At 38.0% G+C, this 24335-nt stretch overlaps 1 protein-coding gene across 1 annotated transcript in view; it reads right to left on the reverse strand.

The window, feature by feature from the left end:
• Window positions 1–24335, reverse strand: part of LOC124223693 (coiled-coil domain-containing protein 142) — a 752117-nt gene that overhangs the window by 648045 nt on the left and 79737 nt on the right. Inside the window, exon 4 of the mRNA XM_069137953.1 lies at window positions 7563–7747. Coding sequence (XP_068994054.1) covers window positions 7563–7747 — 185 coding nt within the window. The remainder of the gene's footprint in view (window positions 1–7562; window positions 7748–24335) is intronic.

The following is a 24335-nucleotide window of genomic DNA, read 5'->3' on the forward strand; positions in this document are numbered from 1 at the left end:
TTTCGAGAAAAAAAGATTCACAGTTCTGTTACAAATAGTGTGATATTTAAATTTTTTGAACGCTCCGTTTAATGTCCTATTTTCAAAAGTGATAAAATTCAATATTACCGCCTGAAATCACAAGAGAGTGAGAAAGTTGCTTAGTTGCTTGGAAGTGGCGATGATCTTGGTACGTGTGATAAATTGAATAGGCAGATAACAGTAAATATTAGAGATGTAATTTTTTTACCGTATCACCTGTTGACAGAAAAAAATTTCATTGTTATTTCCAATGTACGAAATCATAAAAGTGATCAAATAAAATGTTCCCACCTACCTGCTGCATTTCTTTCAAGCACCCAACATTTAAACAGATTTCTCATTTCAGTCGAATAAAGCCAATTTTCAAAGAGCATTAGCATCAACTTTTCGAGTCACTACCTCGACTGTTTGAGATTCTAATTTCAAAAATTCGTAGGAACTACATCACCGCCAGAAACAGAGGTTGACAGCTGAAACTCGGAGTGGCCAGCCTGCCCGAGCAGCCGATAAAACTCGCGCATGCGCATTGTATGTATAGTTTGAAGAGATTGTCCCGGTATAATAATAAACCAAGATGGCTATAAAGTGTGGGACATGATATATACAGCTCATCCTATGACTAGTAAGTTTATGTGGGCAGCGACAAAATCTCAAGGCACTGTGTCGGTTTGCCCAGGTACCAATTGCCGCTTGTCATCTTGCCAACTCAGAGCCAAATTATTCTGTACGTTAGTGCTAACTTGGTGTTTTTTGGAACGTATTAAATATTGTGTTCGGGTAAACTCTTTGTAAGCAAACAGATAGCGTTTATGATCCTTAAACGTGATGGTGTTCAACGTTGCACTTTTTACACCCTTGGTTCGTTTGCTCACTTTGATGCGATTGACGTGTATTTTTCCATCACCACTAATGGTGGTGAATGTGTACAGTTTCGCTAGTAACCCGATGAACTTCGTCATCATTTTTCCGTTGTTTTTATCCTTTATCAGGCCCAGACGTTTCTTGTGTTTGAGCGAAACACCGTACACATTGTTGGGAGAGTAGTCATAAGTGTCAAACATTGTGTCAACATCACGTTTTACGATATCATAGATATTAGGTACATCAAATTGATGAATAAGGCTGTCGGTATCGGTGTACATCAATTTGGCCTGTCTGTTCATCAAGTTAAATTTAACAGAATTATAATGAAAATCGTGCAGAATAATTTTGTAATACTGGAGTAAAGTTCGATACCATTTATTTCTATAATAACCATATCTGTGTCAAATATGGCACGGCTGTGAAACTTTGCCTGAGGAATAAGCGTTCTCGCACCACCCTACCCTCCCATTTTGAGATCGAGTTGACATCTTTGTAATTTTGCACATTCTCCATACTCTTACCAAACACAGCGTTATTCATGAAATTATAGAAGTATTTCTTGAACTCAATTTTGGACTGTTTGCGCATGCCGGTGTTGAGAGTGATGTAAGGCTGTATCCTGGAGATTACGTGAACTTTAAAACTCGATGGACTTTCGTTAAATTTAATTCTAAGCTTTAACATTGCTTCAAATTTCTATAGTGTAATATATATTTTGTTTCGAATAAAGGGTGGTGGTGAGTTTCTTGCTTTTATCACCTGGATGTGTGAAATATTCCGGACAAAAGGGCAAATTTTCATGATCCTCATAGAGCTCTACAGAATAGCCCAAATCAGCCTCCAGCATGTAACCGATCGGTGAAGCGTCCCAGTGAGTTATGTCGATGGAATTATGCTTCTACTCGAATGAACTTATCCGTGAATGTGCACTCATAGTCCGCACCATGTATATTGTTCACGTCGGAATACGTGAGATATGATTCCACGTTACTTGGATAAAGTCTTCCCCCACAAATCTGTTATTGGCTAAAGCGTGTTGATCAAAGCATTGTGCTTCGCCACCACGAACAATTCTTTCAATGAAATGATTTTTATGGTCATCTAAAACTTCTAAATTCACTTTCGTGTGTTCAAGTATCGTGTCAAAAGCGAGCCCGGCGCTATGTAGTAGTACAACCGATCTAAATCATACGTTTTAAAGTAGCTAGCCCTGCAATTTTGTAAATATCGGAAAGCAAAAGAACATCCGTGTTTAAATGTAAATCAGAACACTCCCCTGATGATTCTCAATGAAATTCCCCCGAAACACTTCTAGCATGCTCATAATCGGTGCCTGTAATATTTGAATAACAGAGGTGCGAGTAGAAATGCATTTTCGGCCGTAATCGTGTTATATTGATTTTACTATTATACAACAGTCAACATATTCATGATGAGAAGCGCCTTTGCGGCTCATCAACCTAAACTGTGAAGGATTAGTATGAAATTCCAGCATTACGTGCTTATTTGCATCGTTTAAATATGAAGAAAATTTATTGATACTGCTGGCTATAAATCAAAGCGAATAAAAAAGAAAATGATAAATCTGAAGCACATCATCGTTCCATTGACTTGCTTCCTGAAGTACATATATTTTTTTTTTTATTTATGGGCAGCAATGTAATTTCATCGGGAGCAATTTTATTGAAAAGTGTGAAACGTAAGCAGAAAAATTGTGAAAAACTATTGCATTTTATGCGTCTGTCTTAAATTTAAATTACACCGATTATAAGCACGGCTGCGATATTTACCTGTGAAACGACAGTGATTGTGGCACTTTTCCTCCTGAGGGGTAAATGGCTTTACGTAAATATAGTAATTTTTCGTACGCATGTGGCGATTGCGTTGCACTTGGGTAAGAAACTCCAGTGGAATTATATTTTTGATGCGCGACTCACTTGAACTGGTAAATCTTAAGGCTGCCACATGAACCAATCTATACAATTAGCGCTGCGTTTATCGTGAAGCTCAGATAAAGTCTCATCGTACAAGCAACGTACGTAGTATGCTATACTGTGCGTGATGTGCTTTCAAAATTCGTGCGTTTTGCGACGCAACGTGTGCATTTTGAATTCATCTACTGGCACCGGGTTTAATATACATTCAAAATCGGCGTAAACTATACGGAGAGACAAATTGTTGCATAAAGTCCTATAATTACTGGCATTTTGAGGACATATCGACATTTTTTGCAATATTTCTCACAGTGATAGTAAAAGCTAATATTTCAATTCTACATTTCACTAGTTGACCAGAACAATAAGTACCGAACTGGTGTCAATGATTGTAATCTGCGAATAGTACAAATAAGTGTAGTATAAAGAGGTATTTGTATTATCAAATGATCCCGAAGAAACAGAAATAATGAACTAGCGAATTAAGACGTTGCCCCTCAAAATACTGGAAAAATTCCCATCCCGCACAGAAAAATAGAGTAGATGTTATACATCTTGGACTGACTGCATCAAAACATAATGAAAGTCGACGACTTGTACTACAAAGATTGCCAGTGAGAATAACAAATTCGTCGCCGAAAATTTCCGGGTGCATCCGACACCAACCGAGCGTCGCTAAGCAACGAACATGCAACGCTTACGGCTCCACGTGCTCGACGTTGTCGCGTCTTACGATTTATGTGGGCTTTGTTCGTAATCAGTGTAATTCTTACTGTAGTACATTACGGCTCATATGTGGTATATGAGGAGGGTTCTGTGTCAATCTGTTTTACCAACCTCAGCGGCAGCTGCAGGATGGGCCTCGCCTGTAGTCGATGTGTGACCGACCGAGTGTCGGTGTGTTACCAGCCTACGCTAACCTGACCCAACCCATCCTAACCCAACCTGCGAGATGGCCAACTAACCTACAAGATGGCGGACTGACCCGCAAGATAGCTTACAGACCTGCAACATTGCTGAACAGCCTACAAGATGGCGGAAGTGATGACGTCATCGTTGTCGTCGTCGTCGTCGTCGTCATCGTCACCGTCACCGTCACCGTCACCGTCACCTTCACCATCATCGTCATCATCATCACCATCATCATCATCATCATCATTCTTATTATTATTATTATTTTGTAACATACTTTATGTGATAAGCTTTTATTGAAGTCACTCTATCTAATCAAAAAGTTTCGAACAAATGAACATGTATAAAAACATTCTAATAACAATAGTATACGCATGAAGTTGGCGGTGGGGTGAGATGCCGAAAACAAAACAAAAAGCATCTAGCAAACAAAACTTCCTTTGACAGCTGTCATCGGCTGTTTATGACAGTCTTTGACAAATATCTCTATAGGTATCTGTTTCTGACGCGCAAAATATGAACATGCAAACGAAAATTATCAAGATGATTCCCGACTGGAATTGTCTTTTTCGCGCGCTGGCGTATTGTGTATACGGCACTCAAGATCGACACGCAGAGGTGAAACTGAGTATCGTATCAAATATAGTGGATAATTGGTCTACATTTGCCAGTTTTGTTACAGGTAATGAGTCAAACGGTGCTGTGATTAGGTTACCTGGTGATTACAAATCACATATGAATAACAATGGAATTTACGCGGGAAAAGCAGAATTAGCTGCAGCTGCGGACATTGTTAAGATATGTTTAATCGTGTATCGCGAAGAACAAATTCATCCACACCGAATCGGATCACAAAATGAAACACAATTCTCGCTACTCTTCACCGGCAACGGAGACAGTGGGCACTTTAATGTCTTGCAGAACCAAAATAAAATTCAGATAGTGAGTAATAAGTATCAAAAGTAACAAGCAAATAATAGTAAATCTAAATATATCACCAAACAGTCAAAAGGACAGCCAGGATTTACGATGACAATGGAGAAAGGAGGAGTTTCAAGCAGCAGACAAGGCGATGAAGATGGTGGATGGTCGGAAGTATCACAAAAGAAAGAGGAAAATAAAATTGTAATTGCGAAGAACCAAATAATCCGTAGAATAATATTCAACAAATATTGGTATAACCAGGCAAGAGGACGACCAGGATCGATGTTAATCACAAGAGAAAGAGGTTTTTTGCGGAGTGAACAGCAACGCAAATATAGAGAAAAAAATAATATAAAGAAGGTGATTTTGGAGAATAACCGGCAGAGTGGTAGTAAAAATAATTCAACGAAGGGTGTCGAAGAATTAGAAGAATCGATTGTGATTATTGATTTGGAAAATAAATCAAGAGGACGACCGACCAATGTGATGGATAGAGAAGAGTGAAAAATTACACGACGAGAACAGCAGCGAAAATATAAGGAAGCGAACAAAAAATATCATACTGGCTTTTCAACCAACGAACAGAAGGGAGGAGTTTCAACCAGCAGACAAGGCGATGGAGACGGTGGATGGTCGGAGGTATCACAAAAGAAAAAGGAAAATAAAATTGTAAGTGCATATAACCAAATAAGCCATAGAATAATAATACACAAATATTCCTATAACCAGGCAAGAGGATGACCAGGATCCATGTTGACCACAAGAGAAAGAGGTGTTTTGCGGAGTGAACAGCAACACAAATATAGAGAAAAAAATTATATAAAGAAGGTGATTTTGGAGAATAACAGGCAGAGCGGTAGCAAAAATAATTCAGCAAGTCAAGGCGATAGATCGATATCAATGGAGAAGGAACACCAATTTTCAACCAACGAACAGAAGCTTAGATTGATGAAAAAAAGAAAAGTAAGCACAGAAGGAATTGAACTGGACAGTAAGAGACAACGAGTAGATGAAACGACAGACGAAAAAGAAGTGTATCAACGACTTATGAGCAAGAAGATCTCAACATCGGTCCGCACAACAGGATCTCAACGGTCCAAGGAGCTGCGCCCGCATCTTGCTCCGCCTTGATGACAACGAATGTAAGCTCTTTGAAAAGTTTGTTAATTAATGAGAAATAATTTAATTCTATTTTGAAAGATCCGTAAAAGAACAAGCCAACAACCCTACGCCGTTTGAAGAAAAACGGTAACCGACTGAGAGCCTGAAGAAGATATGTGACCAGGGCTCCATATTCACGGATCAACATCGGTCCGCGCAATAGGATCTCAACGGTCCAAGGAGCTGCGCCCATCTTGCTCCGCCTTAATGGCAACGAATGTAAGCTCTTTAAAAAGTTTATTAACTGATGAGAAACAATTCAATTCTATTTTGAAATACCCGTAAAAGAACAAGAGATTGTGTTTCAAAATTTGCTTTCCTGCAATCATTATTTTGTGCAACTGGTCTCCATTTTGTAGTTTCGAGGCGGGGTAACACTTTATTAGTCGAAATCGGGTTTCGGTCAACTTGATTTTCTGTGTTGTACCTAATAATCGCCCCGAGCGTTGCTCTGTAATTAAGACAGAATGATTTTAAGATAGGCTTGATTTTTTACGGAATTAGAATTAAATTATTTCTCATTAATTAACAAACTTTTTAAAGAGCTAACATTCGTTGCCATTAAGGTGAAGCAAAATGGGCGAAGCTCCTTGGACCGTTGAGATCCCGTTGCGCGGACCGAAGAAGGTACGTATTCACGGCTCAACATCGGTCCGCGCAATGGGATCTCAACGGTCCAAGGAGCTGTGCCCGCATCTTGCTCCGCCTTGATGACAACAAATGTAAGATCTTTGAAAAGTTTGTTAATTAATGAGAAATAATTTAATTCTAATTCCGTAAAAAATCAAGCCTATCTTAAAATCATTCTCTCTCAATTACAGAGCAACGCTCGGGGTGATTGTTAGGTACAACACAGAAAATCAAGTTGACCGAAACCCGATTTCGACTAATGAAGCGTCACCCCGCCTCGAACCTACAAAATGGAGACCAGCTGCACAAAATAATGATTGCAGGAAAGCAATTATTGAAACACAATTTCATGTAATCTTTGTGTTACCGTTCACACCCCCTACATAACATTATTTCTGAAAACGCGACAACACATATCCCCTACTTTTTTCCGCTCTTTTGAATGCAGTTACTTGTATTCAAATATGAGCAATAGATTTTTAGTTATAAATAATTTGTAACTTCTAACCCTTATAATTTTTCACTATTCAACCCCGTCATAATCGAACAAAATGCATTTTTCATCATTCGCCATGAGAATTAAGGCCCACTGTTGCGGTACAGCACTAGTACGGCTCCACCCAACTACGGAATTCCATCACATGCCATGGCTATCCATGGCTCCACCCGGCGACGCACGATATAAAACTTTTGGTTTTTAAAAACTGAATTTTTGTCAAATCTTTATAATAAAAACACAGTCTTCAAACTTCAAAAGTGTCATACCGTGCGAGGTCAGGGAAAGTAGCCGACAGCCGCGGGATGCAACGGGATTTCGTAACCAGGCGGAGCCGTTCCGATCCCATGCCGATCCGGTACTGTACGACCAGAGTGGGCGTTGGCCTTTATGCTCCAATCGGTTCCGTTCAAATATTTCAACCGCAAATATGCAGAACTGAGAAAATATCCCAGCCTGAAAATGCCCAGCTTGGGGGGGTTATTTCACCTCTTCAATCCTTTCTCTGCCGATTAAAAGACGTATCGCTTAAACTTCGATGAAGAATAAGACATCCTAAAATGAGCGAGACCTTTGCTTGTTCGTGTGCATAATAGCTGTGAAACAATTCTTGTAACTACCTTGATCAAACTTCACAGCACCAGAGCCTAAGAGTTCAGAAGAAATATTTGTGGCCACGTTCAGAATCTTGCTGACAAGTTTATTTTGAGCATTCACCAATGTTTGCATACTTTCCGTATTTGATTCCACTTTACCAGGCAATGATGCATTTGAAATGGAAGGTGTCATGTGTCTTGTAAGAGCACTGTGAACAGAGAAAAAATATTTTAGTTAACACAGGCTCTTGCGGTATGGGTTATAATTCTACGTGAACGTAGCATCTCATAAATAAATCAAAATTTTGTTCGCTTTCAGATGAGTTCTAGAGTTAGAACAGAGAGAGAAAATTATTGAATATTTTAATTAATCTAACGTGGTATTGTCACTAATTTTATATTACTACTGCGTTAGGCCCCTCATCAATCTTCAACGACAAAATCTATTTTTTTTCTCGTTTTTTTTTGCTGCACGCTGGAGGATCTACAAATCCAAAAATCGAACTCTGTTGAAACTTTTAGTTGTGTGTTTAAATTAATTTATAAAATTAGATGAATGCGTGGGAGTTTCGTATCGCCCTTTTTAAAAATTAACAATGGTTTTTTAGCTTCCATTGGTTTTAATTATTGTTTTCTTCGTGTTGTTTATCAAATTTGAAATATCCCACGTTATTACCAGATGGTTTTGTAAATATATAGTCGTTGTGAGGATGTCCCCAACTCGGGCCGAAACTTGAACAATTTTTTGGTTGTCGTTACTGACCTTTATTTCCAAGAAAAATATTGACTCAAAATTATCGTGGTCAAGAGACTATTATTCATTGATAAAATTTAATATTTGAAAATATTGGTAGAATAAAAGTTATCGTTCTTATCATCATCTTACTCCCTCGGTTCTCATACCGCTCTAGAAAAATGCTCCCTCTACTCCTGAACTGCAACTAGCCGGTCCCTTGCATACTTCCCCTTACATGTTCTCACTCTCAAGTCATCTTCCATTCGGCTGACATGTAAATTTAACTCTATTTCCTTTTCGTCGTACTCATTTTCTTAAATTACTCTCTATATCTTTTACAATAAATCTTCATTCTCAATACGAGTTCCTCTGATTTCCTCTAATGCTTTTAACGTCCGCATATTCGACCGTTTACTCACCCGAAATAGACCGTAATAACATCACGGCTGGGTGTGGATGCCATCATCGATAGCCGCTCGTCGTGATCACAATCATCCACCCCGTAACATTAGTATTTTTCATTATTCTAATTACAAGTTGAAATTGTGATTAGTATATTTTTTCCAACTACATATTACATTTGTAATTTTCAATTGAATTGTAATTAATTCACATAACGCCAAACGTTGGTTACACATCTCTAGAATAAGCGTTTTTCTGCAACCCTTTTCACGATAGAGGATGTCAATACCAGAAAAATTAAAACTATGATTACGATTTAATCGGTGTTTTCGACAAAGTAGCAATGTAACAGTTCAAATGAAAGTATTACCTCGCGCTCATTACCTTCTCACTTTATTTGCTATTTAGAATTGTCCACACATATGTATTCATACTCTCGTGCAATGTTCATGTGTCCGTCTCTCTATTTTAAATCCTGCCGCTTACCCATGTCGCGCTCTAAAACCGATCAGCTGCATACTTCATGAACTGTACTATTGCAAAATGATGTCTGTGTGTTATCCATGTGTATTATTTTGATTCTGTGAACCTTTAGATGTTGTGCAGATCTCTTGCAATGCAGATCATATCGCTTTATTGACTCTTGTTCTCTCTTACTAATTCGCAGTTTCCACGTCAACGATTCAGTGGTTATTGCTATTCTCCAAACACCCATCGAGAAATGTTCTGAATTGATCTACAAAATTCGTTGCATTGATTACGACAAATGTTACATAGAACAAACTAGTAAACATTTTAATACCAGAACTAATGAACATAAGCGAAACATTCAATCAAATCCAGAAAAATATGCCCAGAAAACACATCTTGGATCATTGGCAAAACGTTTATATGACTGATTGACATAATGATTTTAGTGTTGTGGTGGATCTTGGAAATGTAGGTCTTTTGTTAACAACAGATTTTGCCGTCAACATTTAGACTCTGATTAAAGTCATCCTCAGAACATATTTAATGCATCTACTGGAAACAATTATTTACAATACATTGTTGGTGCCGAATTGGAACAAACTTAATAATATATAATAAAAGTAGAAATGATAATAAAAAAATAAAACATGAACTATGTATATAAAAACAAAGGAAACTAACCTTATATAATGTAATCAAATGTTAAAAACGGTGAGAAGTCAATCGATAAAATAACACAGTTATGATGTTGGTTGTCACTTTTTTTTACTTTCTTTATCTCTCATCGCTCCATTAAGTTTATTGATGGTTAAACTGGCGATCTAGTCAAAAAAGTTTTTTTCTTTACACACCACCACTCTGTCTAAAGATCGTTACGTTCAAACATAATGATTTTATACTGATGTAACGTTGCAATCTCATAAATTTTTTGTGCTCAGCATAGCTAAGATGCACTCGTTATGTATTATATGTATTATGAATACATATGTTTTCCACAGTATGAGTACTTAAAATTATCACGTATCCATGTGATGTAATTAATTCATTATATTGTCAACATCATATTCTCAGAATATTTTCATATCTGACACCGCTAGGATATACCCAGCACGTACCATTAATACGTATCCGTTACGATCTGAGTGATCGAAACTGTTATGTAAAAGTAGTTCTGGATTTGTAACTTCCTTACATGTGATGACACAGCGTGTAAAATTCTTCATATCGTCGATATATTCGTTATTCCCTCAAAACTTACAGTCTTCGTTACATAATGGGTACGGAAGCTAAATGATATGCGATGAATGTAACACTAATACGAAAAGGTTATACATAATTGTTTGAGTTTGATCTTGCCGAATTACGTAAATTTTACATGTAAATTTCACTGTACATTTAATGAACACTCGCAACGTTTCGAATACATGTCGGATTATAAAATCTTTCAATCGGAATACCTAAGTACAGCTTGACTTATACTTCGGAACGTTCTTAAATTATTAGTAGCGAAAATTCACATGAACTAATCTAGTGCTCGTCCACAATTATAACCGTGAATGTGCATTTTCGTTCGTAAAGAAGTTTGTTATTGGTCGATGATTGTATATTTATAGGTTAGGTTAGGTAGGCAGTAGGGGTGTGCGGGTACCCGGAATTTCGGGTACTCGAACTCGGGTTCGGGTCGGGTTTGCATCGGATCGGGTTTTTTTGGCAAACCCAAAATTTTCGGGTAGTCCGAAAACTTCAGGTAAACCGACATTTTCAAAAATCTCTGTTCACTTTAGAAATCCAGGATTTTTGGAGAAGTGAAAACAGCCGCGAGCAAGATTTTTTAAAACTCCGCAATTTTCAGCAAACCCAACATTTTTAAGGAACTCGGAAATTTTAGTAATACGAGTTTTCCAGGTAACCCGGAATTTTCGGGTGACTCAAGATTTTTGGGTAATCAGAAAGTTTCTGGTAATCCGACATTTTCGGGTAGTCGATCCGAAAGTAATCCATTTTACCCGACCCGACTCGACCCGAAGAATTTCAGTACCCGCACACCCTAGTTGGCCAGTGTAACTACTGCAGACTCGTATAGTGAACTTTTGCATTTCTGATAGCTCTAGCGCTAACGATCCGCTAGTTAATTATCAATGAAGAATATTTAAAAATAACTTGTGTCACTATAGATGATATACTATTAGAAGACAAAGGCAAGTTTGAATAGCACCGAAAAAAGTTTCCTCAATCATACAATATATGGTTAATTGTGCAAATATTATAAAAAAATTATTTTCCAAACCGTAAGTATGTACTATTCAACATTTGTTTCTTTAAATATCCGTAAAAGCAATTTAATAATTTCAGGTCTGTATTTAAAACTATATTTTGAGTTATTTTGCAGGTTCGATTGATTGTCATGATGTCGAAAATGAAGGTAAAAGATCGCAGTTTTGCGACAAAAAGACATAGAAAGCGACTACTAAGAGCTGAAATATACGTAATGAAGAAAAGCTTTGATATTGCGAAGGAAGGTAATAACCCAGCAAATACACTTGGTAATCAAAGGTATCACTGTGACATCACCCTTTGAGATTACTGTAATATACCGGGAGTTATGTAAACAGTATGTGACACTATTATCTGGTAATGACTTTGATGTTTCTGGGATGTACTAGTTATACAGCAGTGTACCGCTACTTAGAAATCATAAATTGTATCGAACATGTACGTCACGGTTTTACTTGCATGTGCATTCTGTGCAATCGACATTGGTGCTACATTACACTGAGATATCACTGTTACATAACGATGTAAGTCAATGATGTATAACTCTGTGATCTCATAATGACGTTGATATTTCTGCGATGTACGTGATATATTACAGTATAATGCCACACTAAGATCATGGATTGAATCTAAATCATGTGTTACGAGGTACAATCCTCGTGCATTCCTTGGAATCGATATTTTTGTTACCTAACAGAGATGTCATGAATTCACGCCACCGAGAAAGCGCAAAGTTCATTTCTTGTAACACAAAATACACTACGAGTCGTGTGCAGTTACAAGTTCATTATATAGTCTTTTTTACAAGAAATTAATTGCACACGATTTTTAAATATTTTTGTGCTCTACAAAATACTTCTCGAAAAACATGGAAATTATTCATGTTGGTTGATAACATTTGTGTTACAGGATATTCTCAATAATAACATATTTACACGCAGGGCTATTATTTATTAATATACATTTTTGTATTGCCAAATACACAAGCATATTACTAAATATACAGTATAAATAATTAGATTAAACTCAAAATTATGTGTGGTGACGATATTATAAGTTCAAAAGTGCCCGCAAAATTTTGCGAAGCACAGCCATTTCGATTTAGGCGTCAGGCGGGAAAAACGGCTCAGAATTTGAAAAAGTCTACAGGAAGATGCCCAACCAACTGGTTTATAATTCCCCGTAGTGATTGTTTAATCATTGTAAACGATAATTCAAATTAAATTAACACATCGACATCGTCAGTAAATAGCCGTACGCATATTAACGTGTAAGTCAAAAATGAAAAATAAAATTAAGTCACGAGATCCAAGCAATGAACAATTTTTATAAACTTCTTCGCATTACGGAATCGCCGCGAAGAAAACTCAAGAAGAATGTGGATTCCAAATTTTATCGAAAGATACGCAAAATCACACAGAGAATTACACGGCGGAGCTGCTGCCGAGTATTAAATCAAGAGATGAGTGATTTTTAATATATTTATGACTGACCAACTTTTTACATCATCACTTTAGACAATTTTATATCCCAGTGTGAATTCTACTTGTGAATGTTTGGAATGAATGTGTAATTTTGATCGTTAGAATAATGGACAGGATTTAAAGAGTTTTTATATGTTATATATATTTTAGTTATATTTCATCTACATTTTATTTATATTTTATTCATATTCCCATTATATTTTATTTATATTTTATTTATTTTTCATTCACGTTTTATTTATGTTATTTATATTTCATTTACATTTAATTTTTTCCATTTATAGTCAATGTCATATTTATAGTCGTACTCGTCATTTTTTTTTTTTGTAAGTCTGTCCTTTTATTTCATATTTTTTCTTTTATGTTGACAATAGACTCAAATTCTTCACCTTCCCCTTATTGACATATGTTTTTGACCTCTCACATCAATCAGAATATAGGCAAAAACAAAAATAGAAACAATTATTTACAGTGTCATCTATACATTTTCGATGAATAATAATCTCAACATATAAGTAACAGAAACTCTTCCAGTTTTGAACCAAATAATTTGATTTGTTCATAGTCATATTATATATTCTGAAGCTATTTATAATCATTGCCAACTAATATTGAGCGTTAGAAGAAAAATCTTGTTCAATAGATTCAGAAAATTTATCATAGGAACTCTTCAAGGCTTGCAGAAAACAAATTAAAAAACTAAAGACAACTGTTACAGAAAGTATGACGATATATATTAAGGGGAAACCCTATGTATAATCTAACTGGGTCAAAATCAGTATTATTATAATACTTCAAATGACTACAAAAGCTAGATCTTATATGCACATCTAATTCTTTAAATTATGGTATAATGTCGGTGAAAAAAAAACTTCAATCTACTGGGATGAAACTTGAAGCGCAAGGAACATTTGGCAGAACCTCATCGAAGGGTACTACGAAAGATTTAAGTTTCCTCGTAGAAGGTTGAAATTATTCTTCCACCAACATTGAACCATAATCTAAAAAATTAGATATACATTCTTCGAATGACTTCATCAAGTTGGCATTCCATATATAAATCGGATGCCAAATTTCGCTGTCAGTGTTTCTATTATGCCTATATTTTCTGGTATCATTACTATATTGTTTCAGTAGGGGTGTGCGGGTGTACTGAAATTCTTCGGGTCGGGTCGCGTAAAATGGATTACTCTCTGGTCGGGATTACCCAAAAATCCCGATTTGTCCGAAAAACTCGTATTACTAAGATTCCCGAGTTCCTCAAAAATGTTGGGTTTGCCGAAAATTGCAGATTTTTCGAAAATTTTGCTCGCGGCTATTTTCGCTCCTCCGAACATCCCGGGATTTCTAAAGTAAACAGAGATTTTCGAAAATTTCGGACTACCCGAAGTTTTTAGATTACCCGAAGTTTTCAGATTACCCGATGCTTTCGGATTACCCGAAGTTTTCGGACTACCCGAAGATTTCGGGTTTGCCAAAAAACCCGACCCGATGCAAACGCGACCCGAACCTGAGTTCGAGTACCCGAAATTTCGGGTACCCCCACACCCCTAGTTTTCGGTAACCGATATGGGAAGATTTTCTTTTTTCACTACCTAACTGCTGTGAAAGCTGTAAAGGCACTTAACAATCTGGAATAGTAAAATTGCTGAATGAAAGCACAATATATAGGTAAATATTGAAAATACGTAATTCTAAGATATGAAATACAGGTATATATTTATTCAAATCTAAGCTACAAATTATTGTTGAAATAAATATTGATTATCGATATGAATTTCTTTCAATCATATCAATACATAAAATTTTGAGCCAGCAAAATTAATATTTTCACAATAGAAAAATATGGAGCACACAAACAATATATAATTTCGAATACTTATGTGTTTCAAGAACAAAACTGATCCAAGCAAAATGTTTTCAAACTGTTTGCAACGGATTATATCTAAAAGCATATCATATATTATACCTCTCCCCCCCACTTTAAAAAAAAATGAATTAATCGATACATGGAAAATTAAGAGCTATTTATGAGCTCTCAGAATATCCAAATCCGGATTTTGAGCTCAACCGGTCGAGTAGGTGTTGGCGATTTTGAGTGCGAAAAAAACATGATAAATAAAAATAAATAAAAAAAATCTGTGAAAAAAACATGATAGCAAAAAATCTAACATACCAGATTTATGAGCTATTTATGAGTTCTTTGGATATCGTGGTGTCGAATTTTGAACTGCAACCCTTAGGCTCCCACCCCTCGAGAACCCGTTTGCTCCGAATAATATCAACGCTTCGAAAATCCTTTTATTTATTTTTGTTTGTTTTCGATATCTATTCATTAGTGGGTGAGACTTACTGTGAAAAAAAGTAATATTACTCATTTTTTACAATTAATAAGACGCCAAAGATCCAGTGTTTTCATAAAAACCCGCTGCAAAAAACCAAATCACATGTACACGTCGGTAGTTAGCCGTAGCCAGACTGAACTCCGTTAGTAAACAAAAAAAGTGCGCGGGTCTCCGTGTGCGAAGCGACTCGATCGTCATGTCATACTATATTGTTGCATTTAATGCGGCACACTAATAAAGTGTCATAGGCTTTCGTTTATGAATATCATTTTAAGCTGTTGATGTGTCCGAAGTATGAAAAGCGGTTAAAGAATAGCGTCAAATATTCAGTTGCCTCCGGGTTTTCACAGCGAGAACATCCATGTGAAGAGAAAATCAGTTCGATAATTAATTGCAGTTTGGTCAATATGAAAAATTTGTGAAGTGCGATCTTGCGATTATATTGACGGTTATTGAGGTGCATGTTTTTTTTGGAGAGCGCGTGTACTTTCTGAGTAGTGTGTCATTTAATTGTTTTAACAATGAAACGCGGACGGCCTCTTAAGTTGATACCGATCGTATTATTTCAACTGTGTTGGCACACAAATCGAATGTGGTCTCTGATTTAAATGAAATTGTTTCTAAAAAATACAGAGTGTGGCGAGTCCTATTGGACAAAATTGAGAATCTAATACAATCACATGCCTTGTTCACTTTTGTTATAAATAATAGATACAGTGTTAAAGATCAACTGATACTGAATACGGAAGTGGCAACGATAAAAAAGTCCGAAACATCTATCATCGACGTCATTTCTACTTTAGACACATCAGCTGCATCTGCTAACGATGAAAATGACCAGCGAATGGTTAATATCACGTCTTACAGAGCAGAACTGGACGCTTTGCTATTAAAAAAACAGTATGGCGGATCGGAAAAGAAGAAATCATAGATTTTCTTCTGAGAACATTTAGTTCTCCAGCCTAGCAAGTGGCTGTCACAAAATAACTCTGGGAGACCTGCAAAAACAAATGTGGCTGTCAATTCAAAGGTAATAAAATTTATAATGATAAACTAGATGTATTAGGTCAGTGTAATTATAGTTCAGTCATAAAGGGTCGATCGAACGCATAAACTTAAATTTGGAAACAAACTCGATGACATGCATGATAAGTACTGGTGAAGGTGAGTGCGGAAAACGATACTTGTGAGATCCTATCAGGTCCAATGTTGGAAAAATGTTGTGCGAGACAAACAAGACTGCTGAAATTTATCAAGCAGCAGAAGCCGACCGAGTGATGTCTCTTGATGACCCAGAACCTCCACATTCATACAAGGCCGAGGCATTGAGAAAGGCAAAAGAAGAATATCAGACGTCACTCACGTTGCACAAAAATCCTGTTGGAAAAATGTTGTGCGAGACAAACAAGACTGCTAAAATTTATAAAGCAGCAGAAGCCGACCGAGTGATGTCTCTTGATGACCCAGAACCTCCACATTCATACAAGGCCGAGGCATTGAGAAAGGCAAAAGAAGAATATCAGACGTCACTCACGTTGCACAAAAATCCTGTAACATCCATTCTTCTTGCACAGTCGTCAGCACTCAAATATTTCGTCCATAGTGTCGGTTCGAATCCATTTTTTGTGCATTACTGGTCAAACTTGCAGACAAATGTTTACAAGCAATATTCGCTATCTGAAATTTCCTCTGTAGCAATAGATGCCACGGGTAGCATTGTCCGCAAAATTATTCGCACCGATGGATCCAAATCAAAACATGTTTTTTTGTACACATGTATCACTAATTTGCCTAATGTGGAAGAAATCCCTATTACACACATGCTCAGCGAATCACATAATACTAATTCAATATGTTATTGGCTAATAGAGTGGATGAGAAATGAAGCTCCGCCTCCAAAAAAGGTGACATGTAACACGTTAAAAGCATTGTTATTGGCCGTGACAAGAGCGTTCACCAATTGCAGTTCCGTCGACGAATATGCTGACAGGTGCTGGGGACCATCTGATATGCCCGTGTGCTATATCAGCATGGATGTAGCAGTGGAAGAAGGCTTTGGTCAGAGGTTGCTGTGTCGTTTGTGCTCTGCAATTCCCGACAAGACAGCGAGTCACATGATCGATTCTGGCGAGGTAGAAAATTGGGATGGACTAGCGGTGCAGCGTTCAAAAAAGAAAAAAAGTCTAGATACGTGGAAAACAATTACACTCAAAACCAATTTTTTTCACGTGAGAAGATAAAGCAGGTACCTAGTTTGAAAAATGGCAGTTCATTGACCTTACAAGTGACGAACTTAAAAGGAAAAGAGGTCACTTTATCAAACACTTATGCGTTTTATAGTACAATCCAAATTTTCCTCACGGCGAATTTCGACAGTGATAAATTCCGAACTGAATCTAACAGGTTACCGAAAATGCATATCTTTTTTAAAATGATTAAGAAGACAGAAGCAAAAGGTATCACAAAAAATAATCACCACCTGGGGACCGAAGCCCTAGTTGGCGTATTCTCGGCAAAACGCGGGTTTCATAATACCCTGAGTTTAATGTGTAAGGTAACTGTAGGGTACTTATGTTCCCGATTAATCAAAAGTACACTGTGTGTCACTGAAGTATCAACCTGTGACGAGAAATGCCCACCAAGGATTAAAGGGTTCGCTACCGTGCCTGTTCATCACCAGTATCTTCTCGAAGATGGATTCAGTAAAATCGTCGAGGAGAATTTCTTACTGCTGGGCCCCAATCACTGCTACCAAAAAAACTGGCCTGGAATTGAAACAACTGCTCCATTAACAACTGGTAAGGAAATAGTTTTAACTGACAAAATTTTCTTTGTACTTCAACATCCGAAACACTTCCGGTGCATGGAAAGAAATGCGTTTCTGAAATGATAGAAAAAATTCTTTGAAAGCCTGCGATTCACACATCATAACAAATGATGTTTCTTGAGCAACATCTTCTTCATCCTATTAGACTTCGATATGTTTAATAGATATTCGCAGATGTTAGTTTTAATAACGTCGATAAAGGTGGATGTAGCGACGGTAACAAGACCCGCCTACTTATCGACGTAAGATTCCGTGTAACGGGCCATGGAGTGTGGAGTTACTCCTCCCCCGACCGTCGTACGTAACGCTAAGCAGCGGGGATGGAGCAAATAAAGAGTATTTGAATAAATCCGCGACCTGTGTAATACCTTTACCCGAGCCTTCTTTCAACCGATCTCCTGCTTCGACACGACAGTGGTGACAAGGATTCGAAGAGGACCCTAATCACGAAGAATGCGGTAAAAAAAAAATTAAAAAAAAAAACGAAAAGGTACGAGAAGTAACTTGAATTAGAGATGAAGAAGTTTTTCGAATGGGAAACGCCGGACGAGTCCATGTCGGACGAATCTATGTCAGCAAGGGGAGGCCGAAACAAAAACCGGGCGAGTCCATGTATGAGGGGGAGTCAAGCGGCAGCGAGGGCTAACGTACCTACCGAGTGAGCCGAGACACGTGACATACACGTAAGCCCCACACACACACACGTAACGGGACACGTGGCACGACACATTTACGCTTACGATGTATACCACTACCACGAACACTATGGCTACGACGGCAACCACTATAATGGTGCAGAGCGTCCTCGCAATCGAGACGTTCGATAATTCAAAATTCCAATCGGATTGATATGTAGAACGCCTGGAAGAGGCTTTTACAATCTTCAACGTGACCACGGAGTAGCACCGGCTGCACTACCTACTATACTACATGGGGCCGGAGGCATACAACACCCTATGCGAAAAAGTCGCGCCAAACAAACTGAACACAAAGACCTACAAGGAGGTCGTCACACTGATGCAGCATTCGACAACCCCGCACCATTGAAGATCGCAGAGAACTTCCGCTTCCACCAACGAAGACAACAGGAGGGTGAAAACGTTGGAGATTATTTGACAGGGCTGCAAAAACTGGTCATCCATTGTAAATTTGGCGAGTATTTGAACACTGCATTGCGTAATCAATTCGTTTTTGGGTTACGTAGCGAGAAAATACAAAATAGATTGCTGGAATCAAAAGATTTAACTCCTGATCGTGCTTTTAAAATCACCATGGGCATGGGGCTTTCGGCAAGAGATGCGGCGGAATTGCACCAAAGCGGGTTAGTACACGCTTTAGGCTCTGAAGCCAACACAGACAAATTTACAAAGAAACTGCAGAACACTGCCAAACCAAGCTCCATGGCCCCGGACGAAGCAAAAAGTACTCAGGGACAATGTTATCGATGTGGCAGTACGAACCACTATGCGCATTATTGTGACAAAAAAAAAATTAAATTTTTTCTTTCTGTCACATTAAGGGACACTTGCGGAAGGTCTGCACTAAAGCCAAACGGACAGCGGAGGTAAAGCAAATCGGGGAGGACTCTGATGTGGACGAGATCGTAGCATTGGATAAGCTCGTAGAACCGGGAGAAAAACCGAAATCCTGCAAACGGAACATATACAATATAGAGCGAAATTTTTCACCAAATTACGCGTAAATCGTTTTGAGATCGAGTTCGAGGTCGACAGCGGTGCGACAGTTACCATCATTAGTCATGCTGATTTCAAAAAGTGGTTTCCAACTCTTTCCGCTCTTTCCACGACTTTGAAACTGGTATCATACTCCAAAACGATTTTAAAGGTTCGCGGGTTCGCATCGGTAAACGTTACTGAGAAGAATCGCGAATTCGAGTTGAACATTTACATAATAGAAAACGAAAGGTCACCACTTTTGGGCAGAGAGTGGATTAGGCAATTGCACTTCGACATATAGGTGAAAGAGATCGCGTCGGTGAACTCAATCAGCATGCGTGAAATAGAACAAAAGTTAGCCGCAAGATTTTCCGTCGCGTTCGGGAACGGTATCGGAAAAATCGAGGGGTTGACGGCAAGATTTTATCTTAAGGATAACGCGCGGCCCGTATTTAGGAAAGCAAGGCAGGTCCCTTACTTATTAAAATTAAAGATCGAAGAGACGTTGCGAAACCTCGGAGCAGACGGGATCTTGAGAAAAGTGGATACATCAGAGTGGGCTATACCGATTGTACCGGTGGAAAAAAGGAACGGGAGCATAAGAATTTGTGGGGATTTTTAAATATCAGTCAACCTGAATTTGTACATCGACGAACACTCGTTACCAACGATTAACGAACTTTTCGCTTCAATGGCAGGGGGACAGAAATATTCTAAAATCGACTTAACCATCGCGTACGTGCACCTTGAAATACACCAGGACGACCTACATTTACCGACACTTAATACACCAAGGGTTGTACCAGAGCAAACGGTTGATATTTGGCATCGCATCCGCCGCTGCGATTTGGCAACCGAAAATGGAGAAAATCCTACAAGAAATTCTAGGAACCACGGTATTCTTGGGCGATATTAGAATCATGGGTGAATCCGAGAAAGCCCACATGAGATACTTTCGAGATGTAGTAACATGACTCGCGAAACACAGCTGACGCATCAACGCAAAAAAATCACAATTTTTTATGAACAAAATAGAATACTGCGGGTATAAAATTGTCAAAAACCGCATCCATAAAACGTAAAAAAAAAATCGGAGCAATAAAGGAAGCACCAAAGCCGACGGACAAAACACAAGTACGTTAATTCATCAGGTTAGTGAATTACTACATGCGATTTTTCGAGAATCTGAGCACGTAACTGTTCCCATTGCACCGATTATAACATGACGATGTAGAGTTCGTCCGGACCAACAAGTGCAGGAGGGCCTTTATTTCGGTCAAAAATAGAATACAAGAGTAGTAGGGATATGAGAGTTATAACCCACACAATGGAATCGTACCGGCAGAGTGGTCCCGATTCCTACCTTACCGGCAGTCAGTATGTTGCCACCGCGATGGTTAGCCTTACCCTCGATATTGTTACCGGCTGTAAACATTGATGACGCCACCTGTATTTGTCCCGATTTCACCGACAGACTGTTAGAATTAATATCAAAATAATGTATTTAATGTACTACTAGCGCCATCTCTGCTGTATCGTTGTAACTGCCTACCTCCGGTCAATATTAAGAAATAAAATTCAGTCTTTGATCAACCACTGTACATGTTTTATTAGGTTATGGGCCCAGACCCATTTTTGCTAAATTTAAAGTTTTTTCTCGTGCAAAAGTAACTATGTCGACGTCGGGGTACTTAGTGAATGTGCCGAAACTCAAGGGACGCGAAAATTACGACGATTGGGCGTTTGCAACAAGTAATTTCTTGTTACTTGAAGGCATTGACATTGAAAATGTGCCAGCAACTATCAGTGAATCTGAGAATAAAAAAGCTAAAGCAAAACTCGTTATGACTATTGACTGTTCATTATATGTGCATATAAAAAGTGAAACTACAGTGGACGGTGTGTGGAAGAAATTAAAACAGTTATTTGATGACACGGGGTATCAACGAAAAATAAGTTTGCTTCGTACATTGATTTCAATACGCCTCGATAACTGCGAATCCATGACATCCTATGTATCTCAAGTGGTTGAGACAGCACATAAATTGAAAGGGACAGGTTTCGAAATCACAGACGAGTGGATTGGGTCATTACTTTTGGCGGGACTTCCAGATAAGTATTCACCGATGATAATGGCAATAGAGCACTCTGGAATAGCCATTAGCGCTGACGTCATTAAAACAAAGTTACTTGACATGTGTTCGGAGGTTGGCACTACTGGAATCGATTCTGCTTTTTGGTCAAAACAGCGAAATAAAAATGGCAGCACTGACAAGCAAATGTCAAAGTCAACCAGCAGTAAACAAATAAAGTGTTATAATTGCAAGAAGATCGGCCACTACAAAAATAAGTGTCCTGAATTAAAAACAAATAAACAATTGAATGCTTTTAGCGCAGCGTTTTTCAATGGTTATTATAACACAGAAGACTGGTACATCGACTCAGGCGCAAGCGCGCATATGACGTCAAACCAAAAATGTTTACTCCGAACTCGACCAGTACACGAAACTAAAGAAATCGTTGTGGCAAATCAAATGACGGTGCCTGTAGTTAATGTTGGTGAAACACAGATAACGACATGCGTGAACAGTTCTCAGTATGAAGTGATTGTGAAGGACGTATTGTATATACCGAATCTCACGGCAAACTTACTATCCGTAAGCCAACTTATAGCTAAAGGAAATAAAGTTGCATTCAAAAAGGATACCTGTTTTATATACAACGAAGTGAATGAGCTTATTGGTACAGCAAATTTGATAAATGGAGTGTACAAGTTAAACACAAAAAAATTCGAGAACTCGTTATCGGCAATGTCAACATGGCATAGAAGGTTAGGACATATAAATAGTAAGTCCTTACAAAAAATGAAAAAAGGAGCAGTAGAAGGAGTTTCCTTTCACGAGAAAGCTGACATACAGATACAGAATTGTGAAGTGTGCTGTGAGGGAAAACAATCACGTTTACCTTTCCCATCAGCAAACCATAGAAGTGAAAAACTACTGGATGTAGTACACTCAGATTTATGCGGGCAGATGGAGACCAAGTCAATTGGTCAGGCGAAGTACTTTCTTCTGTTTGTGGATGATGCCAGCAGAATGACTTTTGTCTACTTCTTAAAGGGAAAGAACCAGGTGTTCCAGCAGTTCAAAGAATTCCGAAGTTTAGTTGAGAATCAAACTGGAAACAAAATAAAAATACTGAGAACCGACAATGGAGGTGAATTTTGTTCACGTGAAATGGAAAATTACTTAAAACAAGTAGGTATTGTCCATCAGAAGACCAATCCTCACACTCCAGAGCAGAATGGACTCTCAGAGAGGTTCAACAGAACTGTAGTTGAACGGGCAAGATGTTTATTGTTTGAAGCAGGTCTCGACAAAAGTTTTTGGGCTGAAGCAGTTAATACTGCAGTTTACCTAAAGAACAGAACACCAGCCGCCAGTTTAGGCATGATGACACCATTTGAGAGGTGGACAGGTGAGAAACCAGACCTCAGCCACGTTAGAATTTTTGGCAGTAAAGTAATGGTGCATGTTCCCAAAGTACAACGACAAAAATGGGATAAGAAGGCTGACAGATTAATTTTAGTAGGGTTTCCAGATAATGTGAAAGGATACAGATTATATAACCCAAGAACTAAAAAAATTACTACGAGCAGAGATGTCATCATTATGGAAAAAATAGAGTTGGACAAAGCTCAGATTGTAGTAAGCGATTGTGAAAATAAGTCAAAGAAAGATAAAAACTTAGAAGAAGATGAAAACTTAATAGAAAATCCAGGTTCAGATCCAAATGATTCAACATATATTTGTGAATCATCGTCTTCCCAAGATGACCCATATCAATCTGTTACTGAAGAAAAGTCTTTTGCAGAGAATCAAGTTCAAATTGAAGCTAAGCGTAAGAGAAAGCCAGTAGAAAGATATGGGATGACCAATCTCTGTCTTCTGGATAATCTGGAGTCATGTGATGAAGAACTCAGTTATGAAGCTGCAATAAATGGACCAGACAAGGAACAGTGGAGAAAAGCGATGGAAGATGAACTGAAAGCTTTCGACGATAATCAAGCATGGACATTTGTAGATAGGAAAGAAGCTGATAGAGTGGTACAGTGCAAGTGGGTATTCAAGAAAAAGTACGAAAGTGACAATAGTGTGCGATATAGAGCAAGACTGGTGGCAAAAGGTTTTACCCAAAAAGAGGGTGTGGATTACGCTGACACATACTCACCAGTGCTTCGTTACTCTACACTAAGGTTTCTATTTGCTTTAAGTGTCAAACTTAACTTTGAAATTACTCACTTAGATGTAACTACTGCATTCCTAAATGGTTACTTAAATGAAAATGTGTATATGCAAGTTCCCCCTAATTTAGATTGTAAAGAAAATAGTGTTCTTAAATTAAATCGTGCAATTTATGGTCTAAAACAATCAGCCAGGGCTTGGAACGAAAGAGTGAATGATTCTTCATTAAAATTAAATTTTGTTAAGTCAAAGTTAAAACCATGTCTGTATATAAAAAATTGTGAAATGGAGCAGATCATAATAGCAATCTTTGTTGATGATTTTTTCATTTTTTCAAA

This window comes from Neodiprion pinetum, chromosome 7 (assembly GCF_021155775.2).
Source record: "Neodiprion pinetum isolate iyNeoPine1 chromosome 7, iyNeoPine1.2, whole genome shotgun sequence".
Taxonomy (NCBI): Eukaryota; Metazoa; Arthropoda; class Insecta; order Hymenoptera; family Diprionidae; genus Neodiprion; species Neodiprion pinetum.